Here is a 15,679-nt window from a genome sequence, read left to right as displayed (position 1 = left end):
CAGCAGGCGTGCTCGAGCCTCGCTCCCCTTTACCTGACAAAGACGGGAAACAAGTTTTCCCACTGCGGTCACAGCTTGGTAACATTCTCCCAACGGCCTTCATTTACCACCACATCACGAAAATCATCCATAACTGTCTCCACTCTTATTAGTCAGTGTGGAAATTAAAAAGCAGGCAAAATCCTGAAACCAGGCCAGAAGGGAGAGAGCAGTTTTTAACCTGACCGGATAGCTCCCTCTACCTCCTTCTACTTCTTGAGCAAGAGGCTCCACAGGTTGCCTCCAGCCCAAGTAACACATCCGGTCGACTCTCCTATTATTTCAGAAATAATACCGTCTTATTTAATTTGTTTAAAGACCACTCGGTGTCCGAGCCTGAAGGAGAAAGGAAGAAATTAAATGGCTTTTCTGCTTTGTGAAAGAATGTCAGCCTGTGGCAATATGTACATTTGCTAATGGAGTGTGGCTGTTAAATGTGAAGTGGTGGGAGACGAGAAAACTAACTGGCTGTGGAAATATTGATAAGGCTAAAGGGTTATATGAGATGTATCAAGAAGCAGCGGCAGCTGGGACAGATTTAGAGATTATTATGTTAAACTGTTACCTTACAACAGTACACATAATTGTATCGCCTGAGAGAAAAGAAAAATGGGATTTTTTTTTTCTTTTGAGGCAGACTTGTAATCAACCTCCCCTGGTATGCACAGAGTTAGAGGCATCACACATTTCGCTGGAACATTTTATTCCTTTTCAGTTTGTACAGTTGTGCTATAGTTCATGTGAAGTGCAGCTCCACTGTCACCTCCCAGTATTAACAACTGAAACCTGAGCAGTCATTTTTAAACAGATCTGGGACTAGAAATTTAAAGATGTTACCTCTGTAAATTCTGTGAATATATATCTTTGCTTTGTGTATGTTTAGGGAAATCCACTCTCTGCATTTGAGCAATCAAGGATCATCCTTACTATTGAAGATGAGTGAAACACAGCGCTTGCCACTGCTTACTATGCAGGTTTATTGATTACATAGGGGAAGGATGTGATTGTAATTTTTGATCTAAACTTTAAGACCTTGACTCTTCTGTAAGTGAACATTAAATCCCATATTCCGACTATGTTTACACGCACGCTAGTTTTCTGTGGCATGTAAACACGTTATCCATATATTTTAATATATGATAAATCAAGATAAAAGTCAGGGCTGTGACAGTAATGTAAACATGTAAACATCCTCAGTGTTTGTGCATTTGATTCCATCCTGTGTGTTTAAATTCACTGAGAGTGCACGATGGCTAGCTTTCAATGGCTAAAAATGCTGAATTGCTAAACCTCTGAGTATTAATTAATATTTAAAGTCTGTAGCTACAGTGAACATAGGAATCACATGAGATTACATGTGGATCATTAGGACAGTGAAGCCCTGACGATGCATTGGTTTTGCATACTGAAGTTTTCTTTTAATTATTTCAGAATGCAGATACATGAGAAAAGATTACTGACACACTAATGAAATGAATAACGTTCTGTTTCATGCAAGATAAAGAAAAAAAGGTCATTTTATGGTGTAAAATAGCAAATGACCACTCAGACATCAACACAAACCCTTCTATACCTGGTTGGCTGAACACTTTTTTTTTTTTGATCTCGAATGCCTTTTTTTTTTTTTCTTTAATGAAACTGATTCTCATATGGATGTTGCCAGACACAAATCATGTAGAAATCTAAGCTCACCAGATACATGTGTATATGTGTATAGACACAGAGACACATTTTAAAAGGAGGTAAAGTTTTGTTCAGCTTTTGCTGGGCCTGTCGTGGGACAGTTTGTTTCCAGTCTGCTCTTCCAGGATAATGTGCACCTGCTAAGTAGAAATCACTTTAGACTGTGAGGGAAAAAAAAAATAGAAAAGACAATTTCATTTAAATTCCCCAAATGGATTCCCCAAGTATATTTCTCCTTTTTTACAGAGATTTTACTGATGTGGAGGATCCATTAGAGGGATGGAAGGATGGATGGAGTAGATTGATGCAAGGAAGAGTGAAGAGATGAGCTTTATGTAGACTGATTAACAGAGGCAGCACTGCAGCACTGTGCTGCCACATTTTGTAGCACTGGCAGTTTACTCAGAGCGTTCATGCACTTCACTTTTAGCCTTCCAATTTTTTTTGTTTTTGTTTTTTTTTTTTAATCTCCACTCACCCTTTTTAACCAGTGGACCACAAATTAAATGAAAATTAGTCACTCAGGTTCTAGCTTGAGTACACTTGAATCTTGGGCACTCTAAGTATTTTACTGTGGGATAGACTCAGTTATTCTAACTTCTCTGCTTTCTAAAAGAAAGGCTAGCTGCGTGTGCTCTTTGCCTGCTTTTTCTTCAGCTGGTCTGGGTAATCTGAGAAGCCAGAGACATATTACTGCTGACACACAATTAAAAAAAAAAAAATAATAATAATAACTTTATTTATATAGCACCTTTCAAAGCAGTTATAAAGTGCTTTACAGTACAGTGTCTTAGAAATAATAAAATGTAATGGAATCCAAAACATAAAATATTACACAAGTACAACACATTGGTTCTTTTTTTAACATTATTAGATGAGGCACCCAGACGAAACCAGAGGCTGTTAATGCTGCTTGTTCTGAGGCACAGAGTTTTGAAGTCATTCAGCTGCAGGAAATTTCTGTATGTCCACTTCACAGAGAGCAAAAATCAGTTTTCAAAACATTTTATTGTTCTTCATTAAAAGAAATCAATTACCGGTATGTTGAGACGTTCTTTTTATTGAAAGTCTTGGATAAAAGTGGCAGCTTAGAGATGGGCCTATAATTACTGAAAATATAGGGACTAGAGAGGGCTGCTTCAAGAGTTGGTAAGCAGTGGCATGTCGAAAATTTGAGGGGAAAATACACAGAGAGCAGTTAATGATGGCTACCACCTGAAATACTGCTTAGGTGTGAATGCATTCTGAAGGGCAGGTCAATGATTTTGTGCTCAGGGTTCACAGAGAGTTCACCAAAGTAAGTTAGTTCTGAAGATGGGCAGGAGTCCACATAAAGCTCTCTATTCTTATGCTGACAAACCTACAGGTTTTTTGTTGCAGAAGTTATAAGCCAGGTCTTCACCTTTATCGTCTCTCAAGGTCCTATTATCGGTAATATAGTTTAAAATGGCAGTACAGTGTGTGACGCACTTTACATTGTGTATGTGTGTGTGTGTATGAATATTCCTGTCCTGTCGAGCAGTTGTGCAGATACAGTGTGATTGACCTCCACTGAGCTGTCCATTAACCTTCAACACACACAGGCTCTCCCATCACTCGTTTGGCACAGTGCACCTAAACACTGGAGCCCACTGCTTTTTTAGCTGACCTATTGTGTTTGTGTGCATGTCGTGTGTGTTTGTAAAGGAAAAAGTGCAACTACGAAAAAGTCACAGTCGGTACTTGGTCTGATTTCTGCAGTCTGGCTGACTGGCAGAAGTCAAGGAGATGGGCCAGGAGGTGTGGATGAGTAAGGAGTCTGCCTCCCTCAGAGGGTTTTGGTTGTGCAGGGATTGACTTTCATGTTTTTAGGGTTAGTAACTGAAACCAACAGATAAATCGAAGAAGAAATACTTGGAAGTGATGTGATGGATGTGCTGACAGAGAATGAGAATGTGATGCGTCTTTATATGTCAGAACGGAACATGTGAGTGTGTGGAACCATGGTGTTTGGATTTACTGCGTATGTTTGTTTTCTTCACTTTAGTTTGGCTGTGATTGTTCCCCGTGTTTGTATGTCTCAGCCAGGTGTATGTGTGTGTGTGTGTGTGTCTGTCTGCAAGCAAAGTTGTTGTGTGCAACAAATAATCCTCTAGACTCTCCAGACTTCTCTTGGGGCCTTTTCCTGGGAAAAAATGGATTAAATAAAAAAAAAAACAAGAAAGGAGAAACTTTTTTTTTTTTTTGCTTTTCCTATTGATTTTCCTCTAGACAGTTGCCCAAAATTGATAGTTTGTGTGTTTCTGAATGCTTGCTAGCGTGTTACCTAAAAGTGGTAGCCCGCTTCCAAAAACAACAGACATCAGAGTCACAATAGAGGCAGAAATGCACATAGGTAACAGACACTCACATATGTTACACACTGAGTCAACATCACGCTTTTAAGGCCTGTTGTTCCGAATCTCGCTTTATGTGCAGGTTGTCTCTGTTGGTTGAGGCAGACAAGTTGAGTTTGATGGTGATTCCACTAAAGCCAGTCCAAAACAGAGATGTGTCTGAACCGCAGTTAAATGTGTTCTCAGAACTCAATGCTCAATTTAAATATTAGGTGACGACAAAATGTAAGAGACAGACAGACAAAAAGTCTACTACAATGTGTACTTGCTAAAAAACATGTTACTCGGATTTCCGGGGGGTGCTGTTAGTGTCTGACCATTTCTGTAACAAACGCCGGGAGATTGTTCATATTTTCAAAAGTGTAGCATATTGTTACACATGCACATAAGTCATAATAAAATATCAGCAACTACATTAAGGAGCTTTGTACATTTAACAGCTATACAAATCCAGCTTTTTATCACAGGGACAAGTTTTCAGGGCCAGCAGTCATGTTCGAGTTGTGTTTTGAAGATTTTAACTTTGTGAATATTTTAGAGCCTGTGGTCCCAGCTCTCGCTTTTAATCGACTTTAGATTTGTTGTTCAGTTTGGAGTAGACTTTCTCCTCATTGCATAAGCCTGACCGCACAAAGAGGATACACACTTTCACAAATGTATGCTCTCAGAAACTGTCTGACAAACACACACACACACACACACACACAGACACAAAGGTACCTCCCCTAAGAGGCAGAAAGCGTTTGGTTAAGCAGCAGAAAGTTTTCTTTGCAGAGTGAAGTGCGTAAATTACAGACTGTGTAATCCCAGGTGGTGGTGTTTGGTTTCTGATTGAAGTTGACTAACGGACCTAAACCAAGTCAAGGCTTTAGAACAAGAATTTTAAAATAAAGGCTCAGTAAATCTTATATACTGACAGATAAGTAAGAGAGAGACAGACAACATAAGACACCATGCGGTTTCTGAAAAGATGGTCTTACTGATTATCTATAGAACTTAATTAATGAGTCCCATGTGGAACATACTGGCATGTACAGTAAATATATGTTACAAACTGACAGATGTATTAGTTTGGAGGCTACCACCAGTTACTTTGTTGTGTTTGTGTTTTCTCAGCCTTTGCTGGACATTTCAGACACTTTCAAATATGTAAAGTTTGGTGTAATTTTAAAATTTCAGGCTACTGATAAAACTGAGGTAAAACAAATGAAATGTTTTTTTTTTTTTTTGCAGACAAGTTTACTAAGCATTCATCTGAAAGCATGAAGATTTTTTTTCATTTCTAATGAATACTGATTTTAGGATATTTAACAAGTTGAGAAGTAATGCTTTTGCTTTTTTGCCGACAGATGAGAAGATCAGTACCACTCTGTTAGCTTAGCGTAGGCTGGAAACAGTAGAACATAGCTCTCCTGACTCTGTCCAAAGGGAACAAAATCTGCCTATTAGCACCTGAATTTCACTTATTAATTAATTCACTGTTTCTTTAATCTGTATTTGTTACTGCTAGACAGATTCAGGCTAGTTGTTTCCCCTTGCTTCCAATCTTTAAGCTGAGTTTATCTAGAGTTTTCAAAATTTCAAATTTTTGAAGTTCTCAATGAATATTTTTTTTTCTTGTTTAATCATTTTTGAGTGTAAGTTTCTAGGTCTGAATTTAGTTAAATCCCTCTTTTCACTTTTTTGTCTGTCTTTCTTCCTTCTTTTTCTTTCTTCTATCCTTTTCCCTATTTTCTGTCTCTCTTTGTCTGTCTTTCTCTGTCTGTTTCTCACTCTTTCTCAGGGTTACCTGCCAGCTAACGCAGAGAGGAGAGAGAGCGTCCTTCAGAGGAAGAGACAAGAATATTTCGGCTTCATCCAGCAATACTACGACTCCCGCAATGACGAACACCATCAAGACACATATAGACAGGTATAAAACACATTCAAGCTCAAGCACATGCCCATTCACGGTACTGTTTAGTCGTGTGTTTAATCATTTCTTCTACATCTGACTTTTTTCTAACACCTGTCTGAATCCAAGAGCTTGAAGGACAGAATGAAAGACGGACAACAAAGGATTCCATTTTCAATTACAAGAACAACTTCTCGTCCCTAATGTATTCCCTCTGCACAAAGCCAGGACACAAAACTGTTTATGTGTATGTTTGTGAGCGTATGTGTGTCAGAAAGGCTGTGTTTTGACAGGATTGGACCCTGCGGAAAGGATTACTGGAACCAGTTATCTGGCAAAAAGTGCTTTTCTATGTTTTTTTTTTTCCTTTCTCCTTGTGTCCTTTAGTCCCTCTCCCTCTTGTACTCATTGGACGTCTGTCTGTCGGTGTGTCTGTCTGTGTTGACATGGAGGCAGTGTGTTCGAGCTCTGTTCAGTAGACACAACCAGCCCTGAGCTTCAGAAAGCTGCCTAAATGAATGCTTCTGTTTGGCTTTGAAAATAATATGTGCTTTTACTCTGTCTCTCTCTGTCTCTGTTTATCTGTCCCTCTTTCTCTCCCCCACATACTCTTTCTTTTTAACACTCAACTACTTCCTATTCATTTCAGGCTGATAAGAAACATCAAAGTGAGCTGTCGATAGCAAAAACACACATTTCTCATATTCCGTCCAATTTCCCATTGATCTCCTCTACACTGTGGCAGAAAGCTGGCATACTTTGTTTTGATGATTGTTTGGATCGCATCTTGAAGCCTCATTTTTGCCAAGTTCTGCTTGTTCCAGCACTGTTTGTGTTGACGGAGAGCGCAGTGATTTCTAGTGAATTTTTTTTTTTTTCTGTTTGTGTGATTATGTGTGTTTATACATATGTTGCTTTGGCACCCAAACTGTGCATGGCTGTGGATTTATATGTATTTTGTCTGTCTGTTTAAGTGGCTGTAGATGTATTTGCGTCCATGTACCTGTGTGTCTTATGCTTGTCTTTGCATCTGTGTTCATATGGGAAGGTCCATCATCCATTCTGAATCTCCATATGTCTCCACACTTTATGTCTCTTCTTGTTTCCATCCATCTGTCTCTTTCATATACTTGTTTATGTTGTTTTTTACTCGCCTAAACAGCTTGTGTGTATGCTTGTATACATATGCATATGGATGTAGCCATTGTAGAAGTCCCAGCTTGCACTGCAATCTTTTTGAAGTATTGCTGCAGTTTCGTTCCATCCCAAGAGAAAGTGTTTAAAAAAAGTCTAGCTTTTTTTTTTTTTTTTTTGAAGACTTAAAATTAGCTCCACTGTTGTAGCTGCATTAAACAACATACTTGACCACCAGAGGGCAGAAAGACTCCAAACCACTCTCAGCAGATTCTTGTTATATTAAGGGCTTATCGAATTCTTTTGGCTAAAGTTTCAAACAGCTGCCTACTTAGATATCCAGAGGTAATAGAGAAATATTGGAAACACATTTGAATTCTTCTCCTGGCCACATTTGCGTGTCTTTTAGTGTTTGTTTGTTCTACTCTCTTAACCAATCCCTCATTAACGTTGTCACATCTGTCATGTTACGCTTCGCAGATTGGGTGCAATTGGCTTATGCAGTCTGGTGAGCTGGCAGTAGATGTCTACACTTTAAATGGCAGAAAGCCATTTGAACGCAACCGTACAGGCCAGAACCAAAATGCTGAACTGAATGTTACTGAAAGTTGTAGCATAAGAATCATTACACAGAACCACGCTGTCATTTGTTTCATTTTCTATATCGAACAAGTCACACATTAGCGCAGTAAATTGGTGTTCTCTTGTTAAAGGAGCATTCTGCTACTTTTCTGTCTGGGCCTTATTCTCATAATTGTAGCCAGTCTGATTAATGGGTCATGTTGTAGAGATTTGGGAAATGCACCTCTGGCAGAACAACATATACTTGGGCAACCGGCGTGAGCCCCTTAGAGCCTTCCAAATAGACTTCAATTTTAAATAAATAATTTGTCTCTTACGCTAGAATTATTCTTCTCCAAAGATGCATATAAGCGTCTCAGCGGACCGTCGCTGAGAAGGGTTTTACGGGTAAATATAGGTCACAAAGACTTGGATGTGGGTCTGAAACAGAGACTACATAGAAGCATAAAAGAAACCAGCACGCAAATGTATCGCCTATGTGCACATGTAGAACAATACCATCTTAAGACTGACCAGAAATAAACACACCTGGATTACCTGTGGTTGCTAACTGCATAGGTATCTCCTTTAGTCAAAATGATCAGAATATCTTACAGGTTTAAATGTTGACAAGTGCATGAAGGGGACTTCTACATTGTTACTCGTGTGTGTGTGTGTGTGTGTGTGTGTGTCTAACAACTCTCTCTCCCATGTTGCTGTTAGATCCACATAGACATTCCTAGGATGAGTCCTGAGTCTTTGGTGCTGCAGCCAAAGGTGACAGAGGTAAGGTGGACAGAGCAGACAGACCTGCGGATACAACTCAATCCCCAGTCCTGTCCGTCACAAGCCACACACTCTCACAAACAGTCTGCCCGCTCCGGTCTGGACTTTTTCAGTTGGCTTGGCTCCAGTCGCTGTCCTGCACCCGTCTGGCTCCCTTCTGACGAATCTGTCCGCCTGTTGTACTGTTCATCTGCAGGGTAGACACTCTGAAATGGTGTAAACGTGGTCTCACACAGACAAGAAAGCACACACAAATGTACTCTCGATCAACGCACTGTCACAGAGACAGCTCGACACTCATAGAGACACTCTCACACACTCAAGACCACCGCTGCTATCCATTTCAGACCACCAAACCCCTGTCTGCCTTCAATCAAGGACACCAATCCACTAACTGTTGCTCCCTCTCTGTCTCTGTCACTGCCTGTAATGGCCAGATCTGTGCTAACCTGCCCGTTGCTTCAGTGTTTGTCTTTTTTTTTTCTCTCTTTCTCTCTCTGCAGATTCACATTGACATACCGAGAACTAATCCTCTTATTCCTCTTTTTCAACAAGCTTCTGTCCAAGAGGTGAGACCCACCCCACCCCCCTCTTCTGCACACACACACACCACCTCATCTAGCAGGGTTTTCCCCTCTGCTTTTGGGCAGATAAGGGCAGTAACGTCAACAAGTGGCTTGAATCAAAGTAACTGACAGTTTTAAAAAAATAATTAAACTCGGGCACAAACAGAATAAATGCATTGTGTTGGTGTGGGATGTTATATTAGCATAATCATAAAACTCAGTGAAGGAACATTTGGAAAACTCTGCCTAGTAGTTTGAAATGGGGAAAACCCTCGCTTCATCACACTGCATGGTCTGGCATGGGGTGCACACACAAACACACACACACACATACAAACTAAGACTACAAACTGAAGAATTAAATCATACGTTCAGTCATGCATGTGATCAAATCCACATGAACTTTCACTCTGCATGGTTAGCACTCTCGTACTACTTTGTTCTGCTTTGTTAGTGCTATTGAACAGAGACTTTGCTGTTACTGTCGGGTGCCGTGTTGTACGGGATATAAGAACTAATTATCCTAAAGACCTCTTAAGCAGTATGTTTGATAAAACAATAACTAGCAGAGGTAGTTAGGGCACATTAGGAAAACATATGGAAAGGCACACATTTCTAGAATCCTTAACTCAATTCCTTGTACGTTGCTGTGGAAAACGGTGTTACTTAAATACTTAAGATGTAAATGTGGTCACTTATGTTTCCGCTGTAATAAGAATATTTTGGCACGTGCGTAGGAAGTTAGCTCAGCAGGCCTGGGGGACTATCACAGCAGCTTCCCAATGCAACTTAACACGGAAATTAACTTGATGCCATTCATATCTGTGGGGTTAAGCTGATCTTATTATTACAGTGCTTCTGGGAGGTCCTGTCTTACACAGAACCACTGGCATGAGAAGCAGGGAACTGAAAACAGCGAAAGGAAAGTCTCATAATGAGATGCAGGCTAATGAGGTGGCCAGTGTTCTGGACTGCTCTGTGTACACACCTACACATAGGTGTGGGCAAGAACACATTCACACACACTCCAAAGCATACACACCAGTATATTCATGTGTATACACGTACAAAAAGGGAAATGAGGAGACATGCTAGCATTTGTGCACAAGGTTATACACACATACAAGCACATTAATTCATACACTCAGACACAGTGACCCAGGCAGTGCCACCTCCTGTTGCCCCTGTCTTATACAGGATGCAACTCAGAGCTATACCTGAGGAGGTGAGGAGGTAAAACATAAGACCAGGCAAGGACGTGGCTGACTCTTTTCTATCTATTATCTAATGTGCAGTGTGTACAACTGCTGTATATATTATATGTATATTTGCCCCTTACCTACTTTTCCCCGCTCCCAGAACCCATGTCTTTCTTCCTCTCATCCCCAAACACCAGCTCTCCCCTCTTTGTTTGCCAAATGAAAGCCACCAGCGTGCACTGAAATATTCAAGCAATGTGCTCCTCATATATTTTGGTATGCAGCAAACTCCAAAGGCCCCCTTTTTTTTTTTTATATGGTTTTTCTGCGGCGCCACCTGAAAATCACCTCTGCTTCATTTCATTAACTTGTTTGTCTCAGCCACCCCCTCCCTCTCCCCCTTCCCTCTCCCTCCCATGGGGCTTGCTGAGATTTAGTCGAGATGGAAAGCAGTCAACAGCCTGTTCCATTTCGGGGAGAGAGAGAGATATTGAAGCAATTCTGCAGTGATTTCCTAAGTGGTATCTAAGTGTCTGAGTTTTTCTTGTTTTGGAGAACAATACAGTCTTCACGAATTGTTGATAAGCAGCAATTACAAGTTCCCGACGTGAAAAGAAAGCCTTCACTTTTGCCTCCAAATTCTGATTACAGGCTGAAAGAGCAGGATTTATCAGTAGACCCTGGTGTCTGCCATGTTAAGAAATCAGATTTTCCTTTTTCATTTTAAGCATTTAACTGATACTGTTGAACGAGTGCATTGTAGTGAGTGTAAAGTGGTTGTTGATTCATTAACTGGATATTTGAAAGATTGAGCCCATGATCTATTGAAAGTGGGCTCAATTTTTAAACTTCTAGCTCTTCCTTTACTCTTTCACACTTTGTGTGTGAGATGTCAATGAAGAGTTTTTTTTGACTTGATACCATCTCTTGTATCAGTTTCCTTTCTACCTCTTGAGATGACCCTTATCAGGGTCTCGGAGGTCTGGAACTAATGGGATGGAGCCATAGCGCTTTGACACTGGAGACACGGGAAAGCTGCATTTTGACAAGAATCTGAAATTAATGTGAGCTTAACATAATTTGCAAGAATCCAGTTTGCTGTCCTTGGAGGATTCAGTGAACTCTGCTTACACTTGAAGACAATGTTGTTTTGTTAGCATCTGAAGTTTTTCTTTGTCTTCGGTCTCAGTTTTCAGTCTTTCATATATGAATGTCGCAACACACAAAAATAGTGGGGGGGGGGGGGGGGGGGGGGGGGGTCTTTGCCCATACTAAAGTGGATGTGGGCTGGATGATGTGTATGTGCATGGGTTCACTCAAAGTGGTTCTGTGTGTAGGTGCCAATGTGAAATATGTATGTCAGCTTTTGAGGTTGCATGAAAAGAAAGTCCCATTACTCCCCCTGCAAGTTTTGATGGATGGGGCTTTGATAAGAGAAGAGGAGGTGTGAGGTGTGGAGGCAGGTGAAGGTGGTTAAAGGAGAACGTGCAAAGGAAAACCAGAGAGAGTTGCATCTTGCCAATCTCTCACACTGTCTTAACACTGATGGAATTACTTTTAAATAAAAATGAGACAATTTGCCTGCACAGCTTCCAAAAAATGACACTGCCGTGCTTGTGTTTTTTTTTTTTTTCTCCATAAAACAATGAGCTATGAGGTTATTTAGAAAGTGACAGAAACATGACACATTCCCAAAAAATAAGAAAGTGCTTGATGGGTGTGGTACAGCAAGGTGTGAGAGTGTGTGTATGTGTATTTTTGGGGAACTCCATATTCGCGCCAGAAAAACAAGCTGAACATCAAGCCCCCTCTAATTCACTGGGGCTGACAGCATTAAACAGCCACCCATAACCAAGATGGAAGTGTTTGCCTTGCAAAAACATATTGAGAAGTAGAGTGAGAGATGGAGGAGGAGACAGACTCGGAGAGGAGAAGCAAGAGACAGAAACAAACTGAGTACGAAAAAAGAGAGGAGGGAGGAGACCAACACCAAAGCAGAGAACAAAGTTTTTTTTTGACACACAAAAATACAGCTGAAGGAGCTGAAGAGTGAGGTGTTGCTGAGAGGCAAAGACATGGTTCGTCTCGAGTTTAGACTGTTACTACTAGCAATTAATATGACATTAAACTCAAGTAAAATCATCTTTAAATAAGTGTTCTTGATGCATTTGCTTGTTGAAAGTTGAGTGTCAAGGTCCAGAGCTGTTACAAGAGTACATTAAAGGTGCCCTGTGGAGTTTTTTTTTTGCAAACAAAGAAACAAAAGTTATGTTTACTTTGTCTGTATATCCTTGAGGGCTAAAAACTTTTGTTGGTGCATTGCTGTGCTTTGTGCGCATGTTACAGTTCATCAGCAGACTAACTAAGTGCCTGTGCATCCTAGTGCGCATGTACAAAGCAAACGCAACCGGGCCCTCTTTAAAACACTGCTCTGTAGCACGACTAGTGGTCAAAAACTCCACAGGGTGTCTTTAATGTTCTCCTTCTAATACATGAAAAGACAAAACAAATAAGTGTGAACTTTAAAATCAATATCCACATCTGTAGCCTTACAGCCAGACTCCCATAGCATGCAGAGCTGTTCCAGTTCAACTGCTTTCTTCTTCACCAGCTTGGCATGCCTCAGAATGTTCTGATTTCTACTTCCCACACCACACTCGCTTTCTGAAATATGCACTTTTGTGATTAAAACCTTTAATTCTAACAGCCTTATATTTACAAGTGTGATATTTGAAGACATAATTGGCTTTTCTGAGAACAACTGTTAAAGATTTCAGTGAATGTGAAAGTTTTGCTTCATTATTGGTGATCATATGTTAGGGAAAAGAAAATTCGTTAACTGATTACAACAAAAAACTTGCCAGATGGTTAATTGTTTTATTCTCAAAGTCCTTTTTTTAAGCTTCTCCACAACAAGGAGATTTATTGCTTTTCTGTTTCATATTGTAAATTGACATATTGTCTGAGTAATGTAAATGTGCTTTGTCTATAAACCGCTGTTTTGACTCTCTGTCTCTGTGTGTATGTTTGTGCATATAAGATTTTTGAGCGGATCCTGTTTATTTGGGCCATCCGCCATCCAGCCAGCGGCTATGTGCAAGGCATCAACGACCTGGTCACGCCGTTCTTCGTCGTCTATGTCTTCGAGTACATCGGTGAGTGCCGTCTCTCGCTCCTTGTCTCCCCCCCCCCACTTTCATTTTAAAACTCCCTAATCTTTTGTGTGATATTCCATTGAAGTGAGGATCAGTCACTTCTTTTCGCTGCCCCTCTGCTGAGAGTGTTGCTCTCCACAGTGCATAGTGGCACCTTTGTAGCTGGCAAGACTCAGGGTTTACTCACTTGTTCATCACCACAGGTCACAGGGAATCAGCTCTTGGACCCTCGAGACAACCTCCTTTTTTTTCACAACTTTCCGGCAAATGAACTCCTCCTACAGCTCGGTGCCCCCTGTTCCACGCTCTTTTCTTCCATCTATCTGTTCCTCTTTCATTTTGACATACACTTCAACCTCAGTACGTGTTTAGATGCACTTAATATATCAAATCATTCTGGTTAACACAATTAGGCTGCATGCGTGTATGTAGGCTATGGTATGTGTGTTAGTGAGAGCATGGCATGTAGGCACGTGTGTGTTCGTTCATGAACACCACGCTGTTGTCTCCAGAGCCCCTCCCCCCTGCTGTGTGCGTTTATGTTGTGCCATATTTACGCAGATGCATGTTTTGTCTTATTCTCGCACTTCATTCTTCTGACAGTATAAACTCACAACGTCAGATACAAAGCACGCACAGACTCTAAGCAGCTGGAAGAGAAATGAACACTGTCAGTCTTTCAAGAATGATTTTAATTGTCAGAACAGTTATGATGAGCTACTTAGAAACATTTTACACCCCAGTAATGCTCTCTTACTTGTACCTCCACCCATCCAGATAGTTGACAGGAAAGACAGTAGTGACACAATCATGATAGGATTGGAATTTGCACTGTCAGTAAGCATAATGTACTGCATATATTTTCTTTATTAAATTTTTGGAACTTCTTTATTTGTTCTGTTTTTGTGCACCAGTGGCATAAAACACAGTCAGGAGAAATAAAATAGGTAGGATGAAATAAAATGTAATCAAAATTCCTTTTTTTGTGCACCCCTGGTCAGAGTTTCTGTCAGTGTGACTAGTTGAGGCAATAAAAGACGACCTGATTTCCAAAGTTAAAGCCCCTTTTTTTTTAATATGTTAAGCAGGATTACTTTTTTATTCTCATGTTTTAGGGCCTGAAGCAACTGTTTGGGCATCCTGCGTGGTCAGTACTTAGCAACACCCCCTTTGGCAAGTAGCACAGCTTGTAAACACTTTTTGTAGCCAGCCAGGAGACTGTCAGTTCCTGTTTGGGGGGATTTTTGCCCATTCTTCCTTTTCGAGTTCTGTGAGATTCTTGGGCTTTCTTGCATGCACTGCCCTTGTGAGGTTTATCCACAGATTTTCAGTGATGTTTAGGTCGGGTTGACTGTGAAGGCCATAAAACAACCTTAAGCTTGCGCCTCTTGAGGTAGTTCATTGTGGATTTTGAAACATGTTATGGATCATTATCCTGCTGTAGAGGCCACCCTTTTTTCATCTTCAGCTTTTTTTTTCCCGGACCGTGTGGTGTTTGCATCTAGATTTTGCTTGTGTTTAATAGTCAATTCTTCCCTATATCAACAAAATGTCCCCTGTGCCACTGGCTACAACATAAGCCCAAAGCATGTTCGATCCACCCCTGTCCTGAACAGCTGGAGAGGTGTTTTCTTTTCATGAAATTCTGCACCCTTTCCTCTCCAAACACACCTTTGCTTGTTGCAGCCAAAAAGTTCTATATTAACTTCAGCATCAGTGCACAGGACCGATGATGCATCAGACTGATTTAGGTGTTCTTTTGAAAACTTCTGATGCTGAAGTTTGTTGTGAGGATGCAGGAAAGGTTTTCTTCTCATTTCATGATGAGTGTCATATTTGTGCAGGAGTTTCTCAGAGTTTTTCAGAGTGATAGGCAGCTGCTTAGAGGAGCCCATGGCTGCTGACATTTGGAACAAGGTCTGAGGAGCTTTGAAATCTGCATTACCTGGCCTGTCCTAACAGTGACTGTGAACAAACCATAGCCCTAACAAACTAACTGAGGTCTGAGACCTTTGCTAAAACTTATTTTAAGGCTAAAATTTCTTGGGGTGTCCAGACTTTTGCCTTCCACTTTATATACTATGCTTATTTAGCTTTCTGTGCTATGTTTTAGCCCAGAAAGCTCTACTAAGTGGAAACCACAATGCTCTGAGGAGTACCTTACTCACTCAGGACCAACTGTGGTTAGAGAGATACACTTAGGATTCAGAAGTTAAGTGCTGGGAAGCACGCAAGAGGTTGGACTCCCAGACTCCAGTGTTTCCCTTAACTGCTTTTTGGCACACAG

At 40.7% G+C, this 15,679-nt stretch overlaps 1 protein-coding gene across 2 annotated transcripts in view; it reads left to right on the top strand.

The window, feature by feature from the left end:
- tbc1d22a (TBC1 domain family, member 22a) overlaps positions 1 to 15,679 on the top strand; it is a 107,385-nt gene that overhangs the window by 25,182 nt on the left and 66,524 nt on the right. Inside the window, exons 7-9 of one of the 2 annotated variants that reach the window (XM_041029950.1) lie at positions 5,881 to 6,009; positions 8,976 to 9,041; positions 13,278 to 13,392. In XM_041029950.1, coding sequence (XP_040885884.1) covers positions 5,881 to 6,009; positions 8,976 to 9,041; positions 13,278 to 13,392 — 310 coding nt within the window. Of the gene's footprint in view, positions 1 to 5,880; positions 6,010 to 8,409; positions 8,473 to 8,975; positions 9,042 to 13,277; positions 13,393 to 15,679 lie in introns of both variants that reach the window. The other variant, XM_041029952.1, reaches the window with a different exon arrangement.

Source organism: Toxotes jaculatrix, chromosome 22, assembly GCF_017976425.1.
Source record: "Toxotes jaculatrix isolate fToxJac2 chromosome 22, fToxJac2.pri, whole genome shotgun sequence".
NCBI lineage: Eukaryota > Metazoa > Chordata > Actinopteri > Toxotidae > Toxotes > Toxotes jaculatrix.
Note: the sequence above shows the minus strand (reverse complement) of the source record. Positions and strands in the feature narration are given on the sequence as shown.